Raw genomic sequence first — 23,401 nt, forward strand, 5'->3', positions numbered from 1 at the left:
TGGAGACAAACTTGATGCTAGAGCCGCTGCCCCCTAGGCCCCGGCTGCTGCTGGCACTAAAGCCAGAGCCCCCCAGGCTGTGCCCACCGCTAGTGGTGAGGGAGTAGCCACTGCCCCCACCCAGACCCAGGCTTCCACCTCCAATGCCGCTGCCACCACCGTAGCCGTTGGACACAGTGTTGGTGACCACAGCTGCAGAAGAGAGGGGGTGGGATCAGAATCCAGGGTGAGAGAGAAGGCAGCTGGGGTCATGGGCCTGTCCCTTGAGCCCAGCGTGGGATGGTGTGGTCTTGCCAGGCAGTTGTTTTCCTCTTTCCAATCCCCCCTGCTTAGCGCAACCCCTGTCGGACACCTCAGTCTCTCTTCCCTTAGCTGAGTGCTGGGCGCACTCCCATGCTTGACTAGCCTCCTGCCTCCCCTTCACCACTGGGACTGATCTTTCCCTTCCAGGAACCACTGGAGACCTCTCCTCTGGGAAGCTCTTCCAGTCCACCTGTCTTCCCTTTCCCTTTGACATCCCCTTCCCTGCTGCTCTGTCTGGCCCTGACTCCCTCTCTGGGCCTGGCTCTGGCGTCTACCTTCCTTGTGGAAGCTCATGGGAGACACACACACTCTTCCCTTGGTACCTCCTAGCCTCGACACTAGAATCCCAGAGGGAGGACTGGGATATTCTTGATGGACCGAGTGACAGATGAGCCCATTGGCCAGTCAACTCTGCTCCTTTCTCCTCCCAACCTGTTCTTTTCCTAACTTATAACCACTCACCCCTAAACACTCTAGAACCCCACTGAAATAAAAGATAGACCCTCTTATGAGATGGATTGTATCCTCCCAAATCCTATGGTGAAGTCCTGACCCCCAGTACCTGAGGATGCAACCTTATTTGGAAATAGGATCTTTGCAGGTATAACCATGTTAAGATAAATTTTGGGGGGTGGGTCCTGATCCAATATAGCTGGTGTCCTTGTACAAATAGGGAAGACATTCATCTGAAGATGCAGACACACAAGGACACAGTCATATGATCACAGAGCAGATGGGAGTGATGGAGCTGCAAGCCAAGGCACCCCAAGGCTTGATGGCTGCCAGCAGACATGGAAAGACTCCAGGGAGGATTGTCCCCTCCAAGTTTCAGAGGGAGCCTGGCCCTGCTGACACCCTGGTTTTAGACTTCTGACCTCTGGAACTGTGTCAGCACGTCTCTGTTGTTTTAAGCCAGTCAATTGGTGGCACTTTGTTGCAGCAGTCCTAGCAAGCTAGTATAGACTTTAGGTGTTTTCAAGAGAAAGGAACTTCAAGGTTATGCCGTCTGTTCCCAAAATGAGATTTGAGGGTCTCTGGTACCACTAGACAAGAACGTTGGGGAAGGAGGACATGTGAGTGGCTCAGTGATCCTTCTAAGATCACTGGCTAATATAATCAATTGCTCTTATGAATGCCCCATCAAGGAAACCAAGCTCACTGTTGAGTGTGAGCTGTAGGAGGCATTTCTCTTGGCCTCAGGATGCCAGCACTGCACTCTGTGGAGGACAACTTCTGCCTCTACGTGCACAGAGCCACGCCAGCCAATGCCCTCTCCTGATTTGGCAGCCGCACCCAATGGCCATGTTTTAAGCTACTCTTGTTTCCTTGAGAACCCTGGGCAACGTTCTGCAGTTGTGCTCTGCAGAGGTGAGCCAGCCAGTGGAGCTCCTTCCCAAATTGTTCTGGGGAAAGCAGCCTACCTGGCAATGCCCTTGTGCCCAGCACGAATGTTCCCGCCAAAGACCCAAGACAGACCGAGAATTGTCATAAATCCTGTCTACATCCAATGCTCACTTCTGAGCTAGACTTGCAGCCCCAGCTAGAGGGGAACGGAGTCCTGGGAGGTGGTGGTGGGGCTGGGTCTTCTAAACACACATGGAACAATGACAGCAAACCTCCCATCACTCCTTCTGTGACGTCCTCACTCTCAAAGGGGACAGAATTGTGACATTAAAGACTCTCTCCTAACATGGCTTTCTCAAACCTTCCTCAAATGAACCCTGCTTATCCTCACCCTCCTGCAAGCACACCACCTCCCATTTCCCCACCCACACACATTCCACACGACACACGAGACTGTCATACTCACAGATGTTGACAGGGGAAACTCCCTCTCCGCTCAGCCTGATGGGGGGAGGGGAGGAAGAAGTTACTATTATGTCCAGAAATTAGCGGGCATTTGCAATGACGTTTTTGTAATGCCTTTAAAAATCCTTTCTTATTTTTTTTCAAAAGTCATGCAGGCTGAACTTATTAAAGTATCAGTGGTATTAAAATAATAATCCAATGAATGAGACACTGTCGAATTTGAGGTTCATAGAAGCAAAAATTGTAATCTGAGAAACACATCTTTGGTTGAAACTAGTCAGACACCTTAAGGAAATTAAAAGTAGTCGTATACAGGCATCAATCGGAAAGGCAGTGCCTATCCTATAATAAAAAGATTTGTCTCTCAACAAGGGACTATTGTCATGCACCGAGCCAGTGCTGAGATTATTATAGGTGTGGAGAGGAGTCTGAATCATAAACATAACAATAGCAATAATCGGTTTATTATGATGTTAGCAACCGAGTAACTCAGCTTTGGCATAAGACAGAACTGGCATTCCTTCATACGCATATATGTCAAACCTTAACAAGAGTTACCTGTATTATGCCACTTAGTTTTCTCAACAACCACATTAGGTAGGTATTATAAGCTCAATTTTATGGAGGCAGAAATTGAAGCTCAGAGAAGTTAATTAACTTTTCCATGGTCACAAAGCTGGATTTGAAGCCAGGTTCACCTGACTTGAAAGCCCATGTCTTTGGCCACTAAACTGAATGATAGCTAACATTTATTGAACGTTTGTCACATACCTTGTGTTAGTCTAAGTACTTCATGTGAATTCTCTTATTTTAACCCTTTTAATAGTAATGTGAGTTTGGAACTATTGCTATCCCCATTTTATTGGTGAAAACAGGGAGGCATGGAGAAGTCAAGTAGCTGGCCCTGGGCTACACAGTTGGAAATTGGCAGAGCACAAAGCTCCCTCTGGGCTTTGGAGAGCACGGAATCAGTTCTCTTCATTCTATCCTTGAGGAAACTGAGGGCCAGAGAGGAGAGACGGACTTTCTCAAGGTTATATAGCTAGTTAGTGGTCGACTTGTGAGCCCAGAACCTAGGACAGTTTGTCCTCAGTCCAGAGTCTTTTCGAGACCTGCCATCTGGCCACATTTGGTCACTTACACCTGATCCAGTTGAAGATTTCCGTGGGGCTGAAAGGATCTAACACAGAGTCAATATACCCAACGAACAGCCATTTTAACATTGCTTAAGTTTTGTCGTGTTTCTCTAGCAGTTCACTTAACTTACCGTCTAATCTGCTAGCCAAGGGCAGAACCAGTTTCTCAGAGGTAGCTATTGATAATTGTTTTATAACCCCTCCCCAGTTTTTTGGGTACTAGTTAGCTTTCCTATTTCAAGTACTTGCCTCCACCCAAAAGACCCAAGTTAACCCAGTCAGCCTTTCATGACCTTCATGTCACAGACTCCATCACCATGGCAGTGATCATATTGACTAACCCACCCACCTGCCTGCCATCCATCACCTGACATCAGTACCTGTGCTTACCTGCCCTCCGTGATGATGTGGAGCAGACCACCTCCCAATCACCTTAATGACCTGCCCCCATCAAAGGGAAGGGTTAAAAGGCATTCAACTTCAAACAGCAGCCACCATTGCCTTGCTCGGCTATGGTCTGGTCATGTGTTCTTTGAACTATGGCCAGGCCGTGTTTTCCTAAGCTTTGGCCCCTACCCCTACCTTGGGGAGGTGAATCTCCTCCTCTTCTCTCTCTCTGATTTACTTCCTAAATAAACTATATTTTCCAGCCTAACTTCGGTGCAATTCTTTGCTTCTTATGCACGGCACCAGATCACGGGCCAGACACTCGCCACCCCCCCCCATTTGGGTCTGACCTAACATTTGGAGGAGGCCCTACTAGGATAATTTTAGCCTAACATTTTAGGAGGTCCCACCGAGATCTGTAGTTGCACCCCATATGATTTACTAGCCTGGAAGGACATAGCACCTGCCTTCTTTGTCACGGCCCAAGTGCACCCGCATTTTGCTCCCTTTTCCAGGAGATGAAGGGGCTTCGACAACCCGAGCCTTGAGGGGTGCCTAGGCAGTGGGAGTGGGAGCTCAGCCCCCCACTGTGGGAGGATGGAGTTGGTGCACCTGCTCCCACCTGCACTCCTCGCCCTCTAGCAGCTTGCGGTAGGTGGCGATCTCCACGTCCAGGGCCAGCTTCACGTTCATGAGCTCCTGGTACTCGCGCAGCAGCCGCGCCATGTCCTGCTTGGCCTTCTGCAGGGCATCCTCCAGGTCCACCAGCTTGGCTCGGGCGTCCTTGAGGGCCAGTTCTCCTCGCTGTTCTGCGTCAGCGATGGCTGTTTGCAGGCTGGAACACTGTACGGAAAGGAGGAAGTCGTGAGACTTGCAGTTAGCCCCGGTGTAGGAACGCTGCTTCCTGCGCAGTAGTTGTGAGATGGCAGAATGACCCAGAAGAACTGAGTGTCTGAGGCACATGTGGCCCTGCTGGAGCTTTACCTGCTTCTTGACACCATCGATCTCGGCTCTCAGCCGCTGGATCATGCGGTTCATCTCGGAGATCTCCTGCTTGGTGTTGCGGAGGTCATCCCCGTGTCTGCCTGCCGTGACCTGCAGCTCCTCGTACTGACAGAACCAGAGTGGACTCAGTCACCGACTCAAATGCCTGGCCTGGGTGCTCGCCGTGGGCACAACCTGGCCCTCGGTGTCACCAGCAGGCCTGTTTGTTCACCAGTTATCACTCCTCTGCCCTTGGAGCTTAATTAATGGGGGAGAGAGACATCAATAAAATCAGCATATAAATGCATAGCTTCAAACCGAGATAAGCACCCCTTGGAATCAGGGTAGGATCCTAGGAGAGTGTAATCAAGGCACCTGACCCAGTCTTGGAAGTGAAGGGTGATGGTCAGGGACATCTTTCCAGAGATGGAGACCTCTAACTGTGGTCTGAGGATGGAAAGGAGGGACCTAAGTGACCAGCTTGGGAAGAGAACATTCCAGACAGAGGAAATAGCCTTTGTGAAACTCTGAGGCAGGAGGGGACACAGCGAAGTCCAGGTGTGAGGTAATGGCTTGGTCATGGTCTTGGGGAGTTTCCGGTCACAGGGCACCTTCCAGACCAACGGTGCTCATGAATTTTGGTAGCTCTTGAAACACCAGTGCTGGGGAACAGGGCAGAGGTGCAGGGAAGGTGCTGGATGGTGCAGAGGGTGGAGATGGCACAACACTGACGACTTTGTAAAGGAATCTCAGGTGACTCTCAGTCTAAGAGACCACTCATTCAAGAGAAATAATTGCACCTTGTCTCCTCTGGCAGGCTGGAGTGAAATCCATACCAGAATATCCCCGACAAGAAAGCCCCTGCCTGGGCCAAGACCTGTCAGGCTTTGGGAGTGCTGAATTGCACAACTTCTTCTCTCTAGACCCACACGATTACACAAAACATGCCAACAATACAAGGAACGTTTGCTATACATTTCAGCCACCACACCTTAGGGTTAAGCGTATCCCATCTCCTCTCACCATCAAGGAGCTGCTCTGCATTGGAAGCTTGGCCCCTGATACCCACCTTCCTTTCCACCGTGCTGCCTACCAGAGGGGACTGAGGCAGTACGTGGGGCAGGGCAGGGGTAGGAGCTGGCTTGTGGGTCCTGGGAGGGGTCTGGGTTTGGAAGGCAGCTGACCTCTTGGATCCACCATACCCCTCCAAAGCCAAACTCCCTTCTGGCCATCTGGGCCTCTGGGTGGTAGCTGTTCATGGTTATCCCAACCTTTCTCTTCCTGACATGAACTTATACCTCAAAAAAGTGCTTGTTCCTGCTGCCAGCCGCTAGTCCTGCCCCCAACATCTCCCCATTCCTTGGCAATCTGTCTCTCCCTGCTTCTCAAGCAGACTAAAAGCCCACCACTTCCTGGAAGCTCTCTGAGAATGCTGTCTTTTCCCTTCCACGATTGTCTATTCATGTCATGGCTTCCCAGACCTTGGGTTCTCTGTTTGCAGTATATTTGTTTACAACCCTGTAGCCCTGCCTGGCATAGATTAGGAGCTCAGAGCATATGTCTGGAATAAGTAAGCCTCTTAGAAACTGCTTTTGGCCAAGTGTCATGGTGTGCCTGTAATCCCAGCTGAGGGAGGCTGAGGCAGGAGGATCGATTGAGCACTGTTTGAGGCTGCAATGTGCTGTGATTGTGCCATTGCACTCCACTGCCTGAGTGATAGAGCAAGACCCTGTCTTAATAATAATAATGATGACGAGACTGCTTTATGACTGTCCCCTGCCCCCACCCAGACCACAAACAACTGGGACCTGTGGGTACCCTGACCACACACTAGTGTGTATGGTTAGGTTTCCATGTGCATTTCAAGCTAAGTGGTCCTAGCCTCAAAGGCACTCCTGCCAAGGCTTGTGCCAAGGCTGGTGCCTTCAGTGATGACACGGCACCTCGGAGAACACTGTCCCTGAAACCTGTCGTGGAGGCAACCATGCTCACCTTGGTCTGGTACCAGGACTCAGCCTCAGCCCGGCTGCGGTTGGCGATGTCCTCGTACTGGGCCTTGACCTCAGCGATGATGCTGTCCAGGTCCAGGTTGCGGTTGTTGTCCATAGACAGGACCACAGATGTGTCGCTGACCTGGGTCTGCATCTGGGACAGCTCCTGCAGGGCAGTAAACTCAGCTTCACCCAGGCACAAGGTGAAGGGTAGCTTGTGCCCGACTACCCATCTAGGCCAGGAAGCCTTCCCTTGGCATCCCTGTCAGGTTCTTCCGGCACTTCCTTGGTTATTCCCCTCCCTTCCCAGAAGTCTCTGTTTCTCCTGGCTCCCACATGTGCGCTTGCGTGGGTATGAGGGTGGGCAGGTGCCCTCTGAGTTCACATCACATAGATTTGAATATGACAAGTTTGCCCAATGTGCTAGGATAACAAAGCGTTCCTCAGGATCGTGTGATGTGTAGGACCTGCTGTCCCTTGCACAGTGGCTTTGTCCCTTTCTTCCTCTCGCTCCCATTCTACAGACCTAGGTCTCTGCATTCAGAGAAGCAGTGTTCAGAATGAGGCATCTTTAAAGGGTGAGAAGCACCCTGAGCAATGAGCTGAGGGGCAGCTTGCTAGTAGGTCTCGATTCCTTGGCACTGTTACCCGGTGACCCAGAACTTGGGAATCTTCAGCGCCTCCTTGCTAGGGGCTGTCTTGCCATGCGGTAAGGGGAGAAGTCTCAGAGCTGAGGTATAAATAGTTTAGAGTGACAAGCTTTCAGGCAGTGCCCACCCCCCACTCCCTAAGCCCTGGCTTGGAGACTCTTCTTTCAAGATTCCGGAAAGAATCTGGAGGGACAAAAATACTCGCAGACTTACTGCCTCGAAGACCAAATGAAGGAAGTTGGTCTCATCGGCCAGAGACTTGACCTTGGTCTCCAGCTCCACCTTGTTCATGTAGGCGCCATCCACATCCTAGAATGACAGCCCAGGATGCCCCTCTGACACCATAGCCCCAAACGGTAGATCTAAAAGAAGCCAAGCAGCTTCTTCCCCCCCACCCCCTCCAGCTCCTATGGGTTCTTCAAGTTTGGATTTCAGAAAACTCTGTGTTTGGGGGATTTGGGTTTGGAGTTGGGTCATTACTGAGAACTGGGGGTTCAAGTCGCCTGGGTCAGTGGGGCCATAAACACGAAGGGAGCATGCCGGCAGGTTAGATCTCCAGGTATTCTCAAGGTTGGTGTGACATTTCTTGGGTGGCCCCAGCGTCAGATCACCCCACACTCCACGGTTCAGTGCTAAGTCTTCTCCTTTAAGAGACAATCCCACTCACCTTCTTCAGGGCCACAAACTCATTCTCTGCAGCTGTGCGCTTGTTAATCTCGTCTTCATACCTGGAAGGGCGGAGGAGAGGGGTGTTGAGCAAGCTTCCGCTGAACTCTTCCCAGGCTGGTGTGGCAAGAGTTAAAAGACCTCAAATCCTTTCTGGCGCCTCCGCCGACCTCTGTGTGACTTTGAGTGATTCATTTAACCTCTGTTTCTCCCTCTATAAAAAGGGGGTAATTTCTTCTTCTTTTTATTTTTTTTAACTTTTATGAGACTTGAAGGTGAGCACGGGACTTGAGGGAATGGAAATTGACACGCAACTCTGTCTTTCCATGAATGCACAATGCTAATCTTTAAAAAGCTGTGCTGCCCTACGTGCCCGCCGAAACGATGGAATAAACAGGGTCTGCTCAGAACACTATTTCAGGGAAGATTTTGATATGTTTTCACCAAACCTCAAAGTGGTCATTGAGAAGTGTGCTTTTTGGAACTAGGTGTAGCTCAGACTCAGAAGCCAAGGCCAAGCCAGTTCATGGGTGTGCTCACAGGGCCATCCCTTTCCACTGGGTACCTCACTGACTGCAGCCCGGGTGATGTGCAGCCAAATTGCTACCTCTCTTCATGCCAGAGCTAATGTCATCTTGGAAATGCCAACCGTCTCAGCAATTGAGCCCATGTCCTATGGAATTTAAGAAGTGAAATGTTACACTTTCCAGAGTGAGTGGTGGTGTTTTGCCAGGTGGTGCTGGTTTCCCTTTGCAGTCAGGTAGCCAGATAAGAATAGGCTCCTTTCTATGGGCGAGGCACGAGCTGACGGTCCCTCGGGCACCCCATGCCATGCAGTCTTCCCCTGGCAGGATGATGACTGCAAGCTCCCAAGCTGCTTTGCACCTCTCTGGTCCTCACACAAAGGAGGCCCGGGACAGCTGCATGTGGCCATAAGCCTGTCTCCACTTACCTGACTTTAAAATCTTCTACAACATCCTGCATGTTCCTCAGCTCAGCCTCGAGCCTGCCCCGCTCTGTGGTGATACTGTCCAACTGCCGCCGGAGGTCACTGATGTAGGTGTCAAAAAAGGGCTCCAGGTTCTGCCTCACGGTCCTGGAGCCCTGCTCCTGCAGGAGGGTCCACTTGGTCTCCAGAACCTTATTCTGCTGCTCCAGGAACCGCACCTGGTGGGGGAAGAGAGCATAGAAACTTGAGATGCTGGAGAGGCAGAACCCTAACCCTAACCCTCATTAATTAAGGGAGAGAAGAAAAAGAAATTTTTTCCCCTGACACCCATCTGGTAATGGTGTCATTGACAACTCCAACTCAAAAGGAGGAAGCCCATGAAGCTGACCCAGAACTCTCTATGGTTTCCATAGAATTTGTGTAGAGGAAGCCCTTGTGCTTGGGTTGAGTTTCTTAACGTCATCTATCTGCTCTGGGTTGGGGTAGTTTGCTGAGTGGCAACTCTCTTCCTGAGAGAATCCACTTAACTTCCCTCTTGTTGACTGAAGCAGCCATGTAGCTCCAAGGGAGAGGAAATGTCCTCCGGGCCCTGTGGAACAAGCTGGCCCACCTTAAGTTGCCTTAGCCCAAGGACATTGCTGACCCATGCCCTTTCCCACAGGGAGGCCACTGCATGGCTCTTTCTGTGCTAGGTTGGAGCCTTCCCAGGAGTCTATTCAATACCAAATCCAGGGCAACAGATGAGGCTCCTGGCTCACCTTGTCGATGAAGGAGGCGAACTTGTTGTTGAGGGTCTTGATCTGCTCACGCTCCTCCTTCCGCACCCGCTGGATGGTGGGGTCGATTTGCAGGTTGAGAGGCGTCAGGAGACTCTGGTTGATGGTGACCTCTGGGATGCCTCCAGAGAGGCAGACAGGGAAGCCAGGGCCTCCAAAGCCCCCTCCGACTCCACTCCCATAGCCAAATCCACTGTTGACCCCAAACCCGCCGCTAGCCCGGCTGCCAAAGCCACTCCGGAACCCACTGCTGCACGCACCAATGGAGACCCGCTTGGTGCCCCCCAGGTTGTAGAGGCTGCGGCTTCCAAAGCCAGCCCCAGTGCTGCCGATCCTTCCCAGACCCCCGCTGCCCCCGGTGGAGTGGGCCACAGACACAGAGCTGAAGCGTGAGCGGCCAGCTGCTGGGGTGGTGGCCGATGCGGTGCTGAAGCCCCTACGGCTGCTGGTCTGGAAGGTGACGGAGGACTGCCGAGACATGGCGAGTGAGGATGACGGCCGGAGGAGCTCCTGAGGTAGACTCGAGCGTGTGGGGGGCAGAGGACACAGGTGGCGGGGAGCCCCCAGGGCCCTGGGCTTTTATGAGCCTCCAGGAGGGGCGGGGCGATGAAGAGGGCTTGCTGATGGCATCCCCTGGGCATTCGCCAACCCTGAGCTCACACGCGGCATCCCTCGGGAAATGGTGTAACCGCCACAGGCTGCTTCCCCAGCACCCCCTGCCCCCCGTGGAAACTGCTTTCCAGTTGCAACTTGATCAGCAGACGAGTGAGAAGCACATTAATTGCTTTCAGTCATGTCCTAATCATGCGTCTTATAGGGACTCAAAACACACTGCCTCATGTCTAAACCGCTTCCTAGGCCTGGGACCAACTCCCTCCTGTCCAAACACCTTGTATGGACACAAGCATCTGGGACTCACAAATTCCTGTTCCCTGGTGCGTTTCTCAGCCCGGTCCCCACCTACCATCAAGTTATCCTTCCAGATCTTGAAAATCCTGCTCCGCCATCCCCCTTCTTGGGATCCCACCCTGTTTTGTTGGCCCCTTGATTTTGCTCTTCAGCTCTCATTTCTGAGGTGTAGGTCACGCACGGCCCTCTGGAGTGTGCACGGGCCCATGCCCTGCCCACTCCAATGTAATGTGACCCTCAAGGCCATCTCCTGGGGAAGAATATTGTGAGAGTTAGGAAGACTTGGATTTGAGTCCCAGACCTGCCAATTTCTTGTACTTGTGGGACCTTGGGCAGTCATGAAACTCTTCTGAGTCTCAACTCTTGTGTCTGTAAAATGGGGCTTGGGATGAGTATTCGTGTGTGAAAAGGGCTTTTGCAATGCCAGGTCCACGTAAGTGCTGAGTAAATGTCTGCTGAGGCTTCTCTCCTTCCAATACAATTGAGTGACTGTTCACGAAGGGCCTGCCGTGCATCTACTCCGTGACAAGTCTTTTGGGAACTCAAAAGAAACACGATACAAGTGATTTAGTGACCGACTCATGGTCCCACTGGGAAGAGAGAACTGTTCAGGATGGTGGACAGCGAGGCACCTCCAAGCTATGTTTGAGGTTCTTCATCCCAGAAATCTCTCAGTCGGTCCCTCCTTCTCCTGAGGACGGGGAGACCCAGCTCCTTCATCCAAAGAGTTCAACGGTTACACCTTGAAGAGGATTTTCCTCCTTCCTTTTCTTTTCCTGTTAATTTTGTTGGCCATGTACTACGTTTCTCACCAGCTTACAAACTGATCGGGGTCTTGAAGCCACCCCCCTCGTTCCACAGCTCCTCACCCCATCTTTTCCACGGGAAGAGTCAAACCCCCCAAAAGCTATATCTTTCATCGTGCTGACCTCTTGCTTCTTGCTGAGGCTTTGAAGGATGGGAGATTAAGAGAGGAAATCATCTCTCCTTAGTCCCCATTTTGTGGATGAGGAAACTGAGTCCTGGAAGGGTGAATTGAGCAGACAGATATCCAAGAAGCAGAACCAGACTCCATGGTTTTCTACGCAGTGTCCTTTTAGGGGCACACGGGTACCTGATGGCTCGGCAGACATGCTCACCCTGCTGGAATGGCCGCTCAACCCTCAAGCGGTGGTTCTTTGTTCTCTGAGCTATTTCCTCCTTGGGGCTGAGCCGGGGATGGGCCTCTCCCCATACAGAGATTGTTCGGAGTCTCAGTTTCCACGGGGAACCCATGAATCATAGCTTTTGTTGATACAGGCCGGGAGGGCAGAGCGCAGGCGTTCTCTTACCTGGTTGCCAGTGAGCCCAAGTCCCTGCTGGGCAGTGCATGGTTCTCGAGTGGAAATAATAATTATCTTTGTTTTCTGTTCTACTCATCACATGATCTTCTGTCCCCCAGAAAAAGGGACACTTGTTTCCTGAGTTGCGCTGAGTAAAGCCAGGCAGAGCTCCCCACAGACAAATGTCTGCATGGTCAAGGCGAGGGGATGGCTTAGCCCGTGTGCCCATGAGAACAAGGTTGGGTTCCTCCCACCAGGCTTCCCAGGAGGGGCCAGGTGTCTTCTCTCCCTCCTGGTCCTTCCTTTGTTCCCTTATTCTCTGCTGGGGTCCTCCATTCTCAGGCATTTCATCTCATTCTCTTTCTTTCTTATTTTACTTTGTTTTTATTTTTGAATCAGGGTCTTCCTCTGTCGCAGGCTGGAGTGAATGGCACCATCACAGTTCACCATAGCCTCGAAGTCCTGGGCTCGAGTGATCCTTCCACCTCAGCTTCCCAAGTAGCTGGGGTTGCAGGTGCATGCTACCATGCCCAGCTAATTTTTTATTTTTATTTTTGTAGAGACAAGGTCTTGCTATGTTGCCCAGGCTGGTCTTGAACTCCTGGGCTCAAGTAATCCTTCGGGGGATTGTTGTTTCTGAAGCTAGATTGTCTTACTCACAGACTTTGGTGAGTTTGACTGAAATAGGTACATTTTTCCCCTCTCTTCCTCCTTCACTACTCTTCTGTGACCTTTGACCTGTGTGGCAACCCTTACCCTGGTGGTGGATGTCTACATGAGTGCCTAGGACACCCAGTCTCCCTGACAGCCTGTGTCACCAGCCCCTTTAAAACCCCAAAACTTACAGACTGTTAACACCTCTTCTGCTTTCTGCCAAGAAAATTTCTTTTAACCTCCTTTGTAATTCTGCTTAAAACTCAGCCCTGGAAAGGCTTTTCGGATACGCTGGTCTAGTGCTAACTCCTTTATACTGTTTTCTTAAAACACCTGTATTTGACTAGCACTTCCGTCTGTTGGTCTTCTGGTGGTCTGGGTATTCATCTACCCCTGAGGGTTGGGGTATTCTTCCTCCCATGCCCTGACTTGCCTCCTTTATAAACACTTGAAATAAAATTGTGGCAGTTCTTGAGATACGGGTTGTCTAATGTAAAGAAGCCCTACATATTCCTTTCTGTGTCCCAAACATTCCCGAGTCTCTCCAACTCTGTCTTATTGGGTCTAATGGTGGATTCAAGGGACAGGGTGTGTACTCTGGAGCCTGTGGCTGGAAGGGCCAAACTCTGCAATTTCCTTGCTACCCCTACCCTTTGTTCATGATGACTGCCATCATTCTCAGAGGGATTTGAAGGCCCTTGGCAGAGGGTGGATTCCAAGGATGCCGGGCCAGTGGTGATCAGGGCTGTGGAGGTGGGTAGAGGAGGAGAGGAAGGGGTGGAGACACCCCTCTAAAGGGTGAGGTGTGGGGACACACCAGGGACATTTGTCTTCCCACTGGGCCAGGGCCAGGGAGAGCAGCCTGGACAGAACACCATGGACAGAGAGGCTTACCTCCCAAGAACAGGCTGGCCTGAGTCACAGATCCAAGACCCTGGATGCTGTGTCTGAAGACCCAGGCCATTCACCCTCAATTGCTTAGTGTACTAGCTCCCTCCTGGGCTTCCCCTACTCTCTGGGGAGTCATGGCTTTACTGAACAACTCTTTATTAGCACCTACTATGTGCCAGGGAGTCACTGTTCCAGGCACAGGAGATATAGCTGTGGACAAGCAGTCAGAGCTCCCGTCTATCCTGGAGCTGACGTTGAAGGAAGAAGAAAGGCTTAGGTGGTTTGGAGGTGTGAGTGCAGTCACAGCCCGGGGCTCCCAGTTGACACCTTCCTAGGGCCAAGAGTGGAGAAGACAATTGTGTTATGGTACCTGGGTCATCTCCATCAGGAACACACTTCTATCTTTGCTATTTGTGCTGGGACAGCTGCACTTCCTCAGCATTGGGCATGTCTAATAGGCACCACCCGGCCTGCCTCTAGGGGTCAGACCCCCCACCTGCAGGCCCCTGTTCTCCTGCATGCAGTGGCAATGATTGCTTTTCAAGATCTGGGTCTTGGGGCATCCACCTGCACGTAGCCATGCTCACCTGATCCCTGCACGGCCAGCATAGCAGGCATTTCACATGAGCCCGTGTCTGATGGGCAGGTGCGGAGCCACGTGCAGGTGGGGCAGCAGCCCTCCTGACTCCTTCAGTCCATTTTGGCAGCAAAGTGCTATGCTCTTTTCACTCCAACTTGTGCTTAAGAGAAGCGTGATGGTGCCCCCTTTCCTTCACAATCCAGTCCTTCAGACACGTCCGGCAGAAGTGCATGTATACAGATAGACTCACAGACTCACAGAAGGCTCTTAAGAAGGATGCTTTTCTTAAGAGCGTTCACACAAGAGCAATCTGCACACGCATGTGGTGCCACCTGGGTTTATCAGGATGGAGAAGTGAGCTGGAGGAGAAGTAGCCTTTTCAAGCCTGGAGGAACCCTAGAGAGGAGGAAACCAGGCTAAGAAGGGGGATGAGAACTGTAGAAGGCTACACAGCCATTTAGTAGCCAAGCCAAAACTCCTAATTCCCTTATGTTCAAGTCTAGCAAGAAACACACCCTGTTACCGGGAAGCACAGGTGGGCCCTTCCTGGAGGGAGGAGGTGGGCAAGAGGCCAGCGATGGAGGGGTTCCAGGTATGTCTGTGCCATTCACCTCTGGCCACTTTAGTGGCCTTGTTTGTTCCCAAGGTCAGATATGTCATCCACCAGGTCTCTCTCTGTTGAGGAGGTGCGGCCAAGCAGGGGGACTGCTGGGAGAGGACAGTGAGGGAGGTGTGGTGCCCCCAAGTTCCCCCTTGGAGGTGGGGACCCAGAGGCCCTCTCTGAGCTGGGAACACAATACCTAGAAGCCTGGCTGGGTGAACACTGGCATGAAGCCACAGCCTGGGGGCACAGACTGGGTGGGCTGGGTGATACTGGCACATCAAGGGACGCTGCTGACACCCCCTCACTGGCTCGTTACTGGGCCTGGAGGGTGCTGTGGAGGGCTGGGCTGTGTGTCACCCACTGGGAAGTCAGAGCCGGAAGCAGCAGCCTCACCCCTGTGCTGGGCTTGGCACTGCCTCAGAATCTCATGGATTGGGCAGCCTGGAAACTTGCTTCCACTTTCTAGCTGCCTTCTCTTGCCCTGGTTACATCTGAGAGACATTTTGCATGCGAACCTTTACACAAGCTGCATTTGTTGTTTCATCCATTCATTTATTCTTTCGAGAAATATTTGTTGGGGACCTCTGGCAAGTGAGGCAGTGGGATACAGCAGTGAAGGAGGTTCAGTCCCCACATGATGACAAGGAGATGGACCATGAGGAGATATGTCACCACCGGGGCAGGTGCAAGATGTGCAAAGGGAACTCCAGACACCTGGGAGGGTGCCGCTCCCTCAGTGACCGGGCTGTGTGGCCTGTGTCCCCTCAACCCCAGAGAAGCTCAGAGAGCACCATGTGCAGGTTCTGGATGTTATGAGGGGTAAGAGCCCAGAGTCTTATGGGAGGCTCAGAGTCAAACTGGAACTCGGGCGTCGTCTCCTGACCGCTCACACAGTGCTTTACTCCCACCCTCACTGATCCCTGCGTGTTAGGGTAGAGAGTAAGTGTTCTCACTATGCCACCACCCAGGGGCTTGCTGGGCTGGGAGGAAGAGGAAACTGACACATGGGACACAGACATCATCTAAAACAGTGTACAACAGAATGTATGAACAGGAAATTCAGATGGCGAGTGGTCGAGTTGGCCTCTGGATGGGCCTCAAGGACTTTGGATGAGCCCGGTTTGTACTGTTGGTTCTGGATGCTGCATTTCAGGTGCATATGAGAGGATGGGGGGAGGCAGAGCCAAGCGCAGGAGGGAACCAAGGCAGCCGGCTTGGTCTAAACATTTCTCATGAATAAATCACCGTGAATCTGCCCACAGGCACCTCACATGGGAGTGCTGAGTACATCCCCACCTCACCTGTGTGAAGACGTTCCTGTGAGGCATCTGGGTGATGCATTGCTTACATTTATTCTGATGTCCTGGGTGTTTCCAAGGACAAGGGCATCTGGATGCCGAGACAGTTTTCCATGATTCCCGAGAGGGTTTGTCTCCTGGGGCATCCAGGTTTGGCCTTGGAGTCCCTGCCTCTTTCTGGGCTCTGTGACATCCAGATGACCTGTAAGCATCGAATCAGCACACAATTGTGATGAGGATGGTGACAATGACCATGGCAATGATGTCAGGAAACCAAAAGTCATTAAGCTGGGAGAGAGGACTGGAGAGCAGGAACCTCTCCATGCTCTGCTTTAAGAAGGGTAAATATTCAAAAGCTCAGACACAGAGGAATGAAAAATTAGTGCCCGTGACTCATTACTTCAGAATAATTCGTCTCTTTGAAGAAGGATTTAGTAGCGAGCTCTTCTGATTGGCCGATTTTCTTTGTGAGCACCGTACAATTGATTGACAATCACTGTACAATTGATTTACATGTGGCTTCCAGGGTGTGAAACGCCATACATTGCTGGAATCTGGTGGGTGAGATAACTCCCACCGCATAGACCAGCACTGTGTCTGTGATGCAGGTGATATCTGAGCAACCAGGACACTGCTTGCTCCTCCCTTTCCAGAAAAGGGCAAAATGGTACAGGACCCTCACAGGCAGATGCCTGGATGCCCAGGCATGATCCCCGCCCTATGGAGATTCTGGATGTGTGCCCATCAAGGCAGTGTTAGAGACAAATTCCTTTTAAAGGAAATGCTTGAAAGTGCTTTTCATTCTCCCCTGGGCACTGGTATATTGAGCAAGTGTTGCCTAACCTGGAGTGAGCATGGAGACTTATGAAAATGACAAATGAATTGGGAAACAAAAGGTAGAGGAAAGGGGAAAGGAATTATGATAGGAGACCAATGGTTTGGGTTTTTTTTTTTTGTCATCATAACTACCACCAGGGAATAAACAATCTGCAAGAAGGATTCAGTTAAGGACATGTATATACTAATGGTAAACAGGAAAATACTCTTTCTGGGGAAGTTGTAGATATTTCTGTAGATTCTTTCTGAAGTGATTTAAGGGGTGTGATGTTATAATAAATGAGATTTTAATTTTAATTTTAATTTAATTTATATATAAAAGATGTGGGGTCTTTTTTAATTGTTTTGAATTGGAATCTTACTCTGTCGCCTGGGCTGGAGTGCAGTGGCACACTCACAGCCACCACAGCCTCAACCTGCTGGGCTCAGGCGACCCGTCTGCCTCAGCCTTCCAAGTAGCCAGAACTACAGGCACACGCTATCATGACCTGCTAACTTTTTTTAAAATTGCAGAGATGAGGTCTCGCCAAGTTGCCCAGGCTGGTCTTGAATGCCTGGGCTCAGTCAATCCTCCTGCCTCTGCCTCCCAAAGTGCTGGGATTACAGGCTTGAACCCCTGTGCCCAGCCTCGTTGTGGTTTTAATTTGCATTTTTCTGATGATTAGTGATGTTGAGTATTTTTTCATATGCCCGTTGGCCATTTGAATATCTTTGTTTGAGAAATGTCTGTTTATGTCATTTGCCCACTTTTTTTTTCTTTGTTTTGAGTTGGAGTCTCACTCTGTCGCCCAGGCTGGAGGGCAGTGGCATGCTCACAGTCACCACAGCCTTGACCCGCTGGGTCCAGGCAATCCTTCCTCCTCAGCCTTCCAAGTAGCTGGAACTACAGACATGTGCCAACATGCCTGGCTGTTTTTTTGATTTACTGCAGAGATGAGGTCTCGCCAAGTTACCCTGGCTTGTCTCAAACCCGTGGGCTCAGGCAATCCACTCACCTTGGCCTCACAAAGTGCTGGGATGACAGGCTTGAGCCACTGTGCCTGGCCATAAATGAAGTTTTCAAAAACAAAGTATAAGATAAGTTCCTATGCTGTCTACCTTGATGATGCCGTTTAAGCATTATGGTATCTTACGGGATTGGAATGGAAGTAGAGTTTTCCTGCATCTTTCAACATTTCCCCTTGAAGGAGCGGATGTCCACCTAGCCTCTCTGAAGTTGGACCTGCGTTGCTTGTGCACCGTTATACTTGGCACTCATTGCCCTTGCCTCTTGGTGTATGTGATTGTGTGTGTGTGTTTATGGGTGTGGTTCTGGCTCTGCCAGGTGACAGGGGTTGTTCAAAGTCAGGCACTTCATTCAGTTGGATTCAACATGCATTTAATAATGTACCCAACTTCCTTTAAGTTGTCCTGAAGCATCAGCGCTGACTATGCCACAGGTGATCTTAAATGGTATTGCTAGCTGAGTGCGGTGACTCACACCTGTAATCCCAGCACTTTGGGAGGCAGAAGTGACAGGATTACCTGAGCCCAGGGGTTCGAGACCAGCCTTGGCAACTTGGCAAGACCTTATCTCTCCAATAAATAAATAAAGAAATAGCTGGGTATGATAGTGTGTGCCTGTAGTTCCAGCTACTTGGAAGGCTGAGGCAGAAGGATTGTCTGAACCCAGCAGATTGAGGCTGCAAGGGCTGTGAGCATGCCACTGCACTCCAGCCTGGGCAACAGAGTAAGATTCTGACTCAAAAAACAAAGAATAAATCAAAAAATTAGACAAGTATGGTGGCACATGCCTGTAGTTTCAGCTACTTGGAAGAGAGAAGCAGAAGTATTCCCTGAGCCGAGCAGGTTGAGGCTGCAAGGGCTGTGAGCATGCCACTACACTCCAACCTGGGCAACAGAGTGAGATTCTGACTCAAAAAACAAAGAATCTCTACAATAAATTAAAAAATTAGCCAAGTGTGGTGGTACATGCCTGTAGTTTCAACTACTCAGAAAACTGAAGCAGAAGGATTGCCTGAATCCAGTAGATTGAGGCAACAGGGATCGTGAGAATGCCACTGTACCCCAGTCTGGGTGACAGAGTGAGACTCAGACTGAAAAAAAAAAGTATTGTTGAGTGACTTTGCTGGGTTATTGGATGACACAGGGCACAGAGGAACAGATAATGAGCATTTCAGACATTCTCTGAGGCAAAGGTAACACAGGCTAAAGATAGTTACATTTCACTCATCACTTCCTCATCACCAAGGAATGAACAAGAGTTGGAGTGGGGAAAATAAGACTTCAGGAGGAGGAAAGACAGAAATCAAGCTTGGAGAGAGTCCAGAGCTTGGAGAGAGAGCAGTCAGCTGGACCAGCCTGGGGAAAAGCAGGAGTCTCTCTCTCAGTGTGGGCTGGACTTTCCAAGCCAAAGGGCAAGCATTGCACTTGCTGATGTCAACATCAAGCAAATGCCTGCGTAGGTGAGGATCCCACTCCTCCGTCTGCTCTCAGCACCCAGGACAGTAGCTTTTCCACCAGCGGGTAAGCAAAGCAAGGAAGGGCTGGAGTGGTGGGAAAGGTGCAGGTCAGCCCTTCCTTTTTTGCCTGGACAGTTCCCACGGCCAGAGGGGGAGGTGATGGAGCCAGAGTCCGTGACTGAGACCACAACTCCTCCCTAGCATTGCAGGAGAGCACAGATTCTGAACCCAAGCAGATTGGTCCTTGGATCCCAGCTCTGCCTCTTACTTTTCCTGTTACTTAACTTTCCTAAGGCTTGGTTTCCTCATCTCAAATACGGGGATAAAGTTTAGCATGACGGTTGAGTGCAAGATCAAGGTACAGAAATAAATTATTTTCATGCACCACTTTTAAGTAATTAGAAAATATATTGGAAAAACATTTCTAATTCACAACTAAAAAAGACCTCTAAGATACCTAGAAACAACAACACAATGCACAAAAATAACCAGAAAACATTGAAACCAACCAACCAAACCAAGAGTGAGTAGAATTGCAGTGTGAGAAATCAACACATGAATAACAGGAAGGACGTTACCAAGATGGCAGAATAGAAGGTAACTTTCTTATATCCCCCAACAACAAAAGCTCTGCACCCATCCACAGTCAAAAATGTCTCTGTAGGAGCCTCAGGATTCAGACATTGTTGTACATCTACGAGCTCCAAGGACATTCAGGGAAACACAGCCTCACCAAAAGGACCAATAAACACCAGAGACCACCCCCCAAATTAATGGAGAAACCAATGTGCATATAAAAGCCTATAGTAATTACAATGGTGTGATCAGACAAAGGCATCAATGAAGCAGAAAAGATATGAACTGTGGAAGCATTTCAATGCAGGGAGGGAGAGTAGGATGTTTATTCTTATACAGCAGTAAAGTGCAACACTGAAAATAGCAATTACCCAAATATTCACTCCTCAGGATTAATTTGTTTCTGTCCTTTTTTCCATGTTACCATCTTCTCGTAACTTATACATGATAAATAAATGAATACAACAACCTTTAAAAACAATCCACTGCTCAAGTTCCTACCAAGATGGCCAGCTAGTTGGTGCAGCCATCTCCCTCCTGCAGGATGAATCTTGAGAAACTGTGGAAGCATATGAAGGCATGGAAACTAGGAATCATTATTGTGATACCAACCTGGATCACAATAATGAAGACACCACAGGGGAGCTCAAGGCTGTTTTGAGCTGACATGTGTTGGGACCGGGGGAAGCCATAGCCTTGAGCTGATGTCAGAGGCTATGGGGTGTAGTAGCTCTATGGGTTCTTGACTTGGCCATGGAAAATAATTTCAGAACAAGACCAAAGTATAATTGAAAACAGATTTTATTAGAAAGAAAAGACATATTCAAGAGAGAGCATGGGTGCCTTAAAAGAAAGAACATACTGATCTGTTGTGAACTGAATACTTTATACATTTTCTTAGTGATGATTAAGCAACCTATTTCTTAAACTAATATTTGTGTGTACATGGTACGTTATAATATAGGGATCGCAAGTTTCTATTCTTATTGTCTACTTCTGAGATTAAGTAATGCCTCCTGTGAAAATCTTAGATAATGGCAAAAGTTACTGTTTCACTTTCATTAAGTTTCTTCCTAAAAACACCATCTCCCAATGACTGGTAATTACCCTATTGCCTTGTTTATGGTTTTTATAGCTGAGTGTATCAACTGCCTTGCATTTAGAGGTTGGGTTTGGGTGCCTGGTCAGTGCAGGTATTGTTCTAGAGAGTTATATCCTGATGAGATGGCACCCAGCTAAATGCCTGACCATCTGGTTTTCTAATTATGTAAGCTATGCCTGCCTACAAGAAACTCATCTATCTTTCTCTGAGTTAGGCTACCCAGCCTCAGTTTAAGGCCTAAAGTACCAGTAAGGGAGTAGCTTGAGGAAGGGTCTTAAGCTTGGTCCTTGGCTATTGTCTGCCCCTTGGAGGGGTAATCTGGAGCAGCAACCTAACTGCTAGTGCCCTTGCCTGTGGTTCAACATGAAGGCAGACTGACTTCATAGGCAGGGTCACCAGATTTAGCAAATAAAATTACAGGATGTGCAATTCAGATTGAATTCCAGATAAACAACACATAGCTTTTTTTTTTTTTAGTATGAATATATTCCATGCAATATTTGGGACATACATAAGCTTTGAGTTTTTGTTTTTTATCTGAAATGTAAATGTAACAGGCATCCTCTATTTTTGTCTACGATCCTATTCACAGGTGACTGGGGTAGCAAGGCCTGTGCTAAGTCCCAAGCTAGCTGGTATCTAGTTGGCCTCTCAGAGCTGAGTACACATCTGGCCTTCACTTGATGGTGGTAAGGGAGCCCTGTAGGTACCCTGCTGTCCCTGTGTCTACCACACTGGGTAATTGTTCTAACTGCTTGTACAATACAGCAGTACCTAACTCTGCTTCCACCATGCCCTTGACCTCAAACCCTAGACTGCCATGATAGAAAAGGAAGGAGGTCAGTAGTTCTCCAAGTCTTCTGCAGCGCCAAAGCTTCTGCTAGTGACCTACTCAGCAGCAAGACCTTTACCCTCCCGTGGACAGTCATAGGAAGAAGGCCAGACCTCAACTCAGGCAATGAATCAGGAGAGAGGATCTCTGCTGTGTCTTCAAATGAGCAAAATATGATATCTTAGGTGGTTGTTGTCATTCTGGAAGTTTCCCTTGCTTTACAGTCTTCTGCTTACAGATTATACCTGGTATCTGGTATGGAATGTCTGATTAGCCAGATTCTAGAAATAAGCTTGTGCAAACATAGCCTAAAAGGTAGAGAGTCTGTTTCTGTCTAAAAGTCTAAATTATAACCCTTACATCGATATCTTCTAGATTTGAATATGCCTTCAACATCTATTTTTGCCTGTCAAAATTCGCATAAAAGTTTACTATTAAAATGGTTTTTAACACTCCATGCTGGCCTGAGCGTCGTCTCTCAACCTGGACCATGTCACTTCTGCCAACAGCACCTCCACACTAAAACTCTAACCAATACTGTTTTCAGGTTTTATTGATTTATTTTACCAATTTTTTTGATGGCTTTACTTTTTCAAGGTTGTTGGGTACAATGAACAGTCAAAGTCACTGTTTTTAGGTGCACAATTATGTCAATTTTAATCAGCCTTTTTCAAGAGAAGTTCTTCAGTAGGACCTAAGTATCTTTGGGTTGTACCAAATCCATTCCAACACACGTAGCATTACACTGCTGTAATCAGTACACTGAGATCTGGGTACGTTCCTTCACTGGTTTGACTGATGGATTTTAGAAGTTGTATCAGAGTAATCACTTTGTGACAAAAGTCTTAATCATCATAGACATCTGGCTTTCTTACCAAGGGCTTTTGTTCTCAGGGTCAGTGGAATGTTTTCTTGAAGGGTGGGGAGTGGCAGATTCTGAAGTTGTTTCAAAGATCAGAGTGGGGGCCAACCTACCAAGTGATGGGGCTGGGGAAAAAAATGAGCCTCAGTTATCAGATTTTGCTGATCCAAATTCCAGGACATGGTTCCCTTTCTTTCCTAAAGCTATTCAAAAGACTCTGTTTGGGGAAAATTTCTGAGTGGTGAGAGTTAGTTGTCGGTGATTGTCTACCCAGAGAATTGTCCAGAATCCCATCATATTGACTGACGGAGGGTATGAGCATGGTGAGTTGTTGGCGGTGAGAGGCGTGGTTCCCCAAAGATCAGGAACTGTTTGTGGTATGAAAGAGTTTCTAAACCAATATGTGATCAATAATACAGTTGAACACATTCTTTTTTAATATTTTAAATCTGCTTTATTCAACAGAACAAAAGAAAGCAAAGAGAGCAGAGGAGAGCCGTGCAGCAATACAGACTCTCTGCTCAGAGGGCTAGTCACCTGCCATTTCAGGGACACTGCAAGGGAAGATCGGGACAGCTTATTTGTCAGATGGGATCTCCTGAGTGAGGCCATCATGGGCAGGACAGTTAGAAATTGAAGGGAAGACTTCCCATTGGCAGCAGGTCCCAGACTGAGTTTCAGTTCTTAGGAGGGCATGTGGCGTTTCCCTCTTAGAATTATAGCAGTCTCATATATCTGGTAGTAAGATGGGAACATCACAAAGACATTTGCCTGTCTGTATGATGATGACTGTTGGTGAGCAGGGGAAAGCTTGAAGGGCA

The 23,401-nt window shown here is 49.2% G+C and overlaps 1 protein-coding gene across 1 annotated transcript in view; it reads right to left on the bottom strand.

Annotated features, from left to right (window-relative positions):
• LOC103262759 (keratin, type II cytoskeletal 75-like) overlaps positions 1-10,351 on the bottom strand; it is a 29,944-nt gene extending 19,593 nt beyond the window's left edge. The window contains exons 1-9 of the mRNA XM_021713562.1: positions 9,634-10,351; positions 8,879-9,093; positions 7,928-7,988; positions 7,474-7,569; positions 6,612-6,776; positions 4,620-4,745; positions 4,258-4,478; positions 2,114-2,148; positions 2-192 (exon numbers count right to left, since the gene is read on the bottom strand). Coding sequence (XP_021569237.1) covers positions 2-192; positions 2,114-2,148; positions 4,258-4,478; positions 4,620-4,745; positions 6,612-6,776; positions 7,474-7,569; positions 7,928-7,988; positions 8,879-9,093; positions 9,634-10,131 — 1,608 coding nt within the window. The 5' untranslated portion in view covers positions 10,132-10,351. The remainder of the gene's footprint in view (position 1; positions 193-2,113; positions 2,149-4,257; positions 4,479-4,619; positions 4,746-6,611; positions 6,777-7,473; positions 7,570-7,927; positions 7,989-8,878; positions 9,094-9,633) is intronic.
• Positions 10,352-23,401: the final 13,050 nt, after the last annotated feature.

The sequence above is a fragment of the Carlito syrichta genome, unplaced genomic scaffold (assembly GCF_000164805.1).
Source record: "Carlito syrichta isolate Samal-C Ts95f unplaced genomic scaffold, Tarsius_syrichta-2.0.1 Scaffold304602, whole genome shotgun sequence".
Taxonomy (NCBI): Eukaryota; Metazoa; Chordata; class Mammalia; order Primates; family Tarsiidae; genus Carlito; species Carlito syrichta.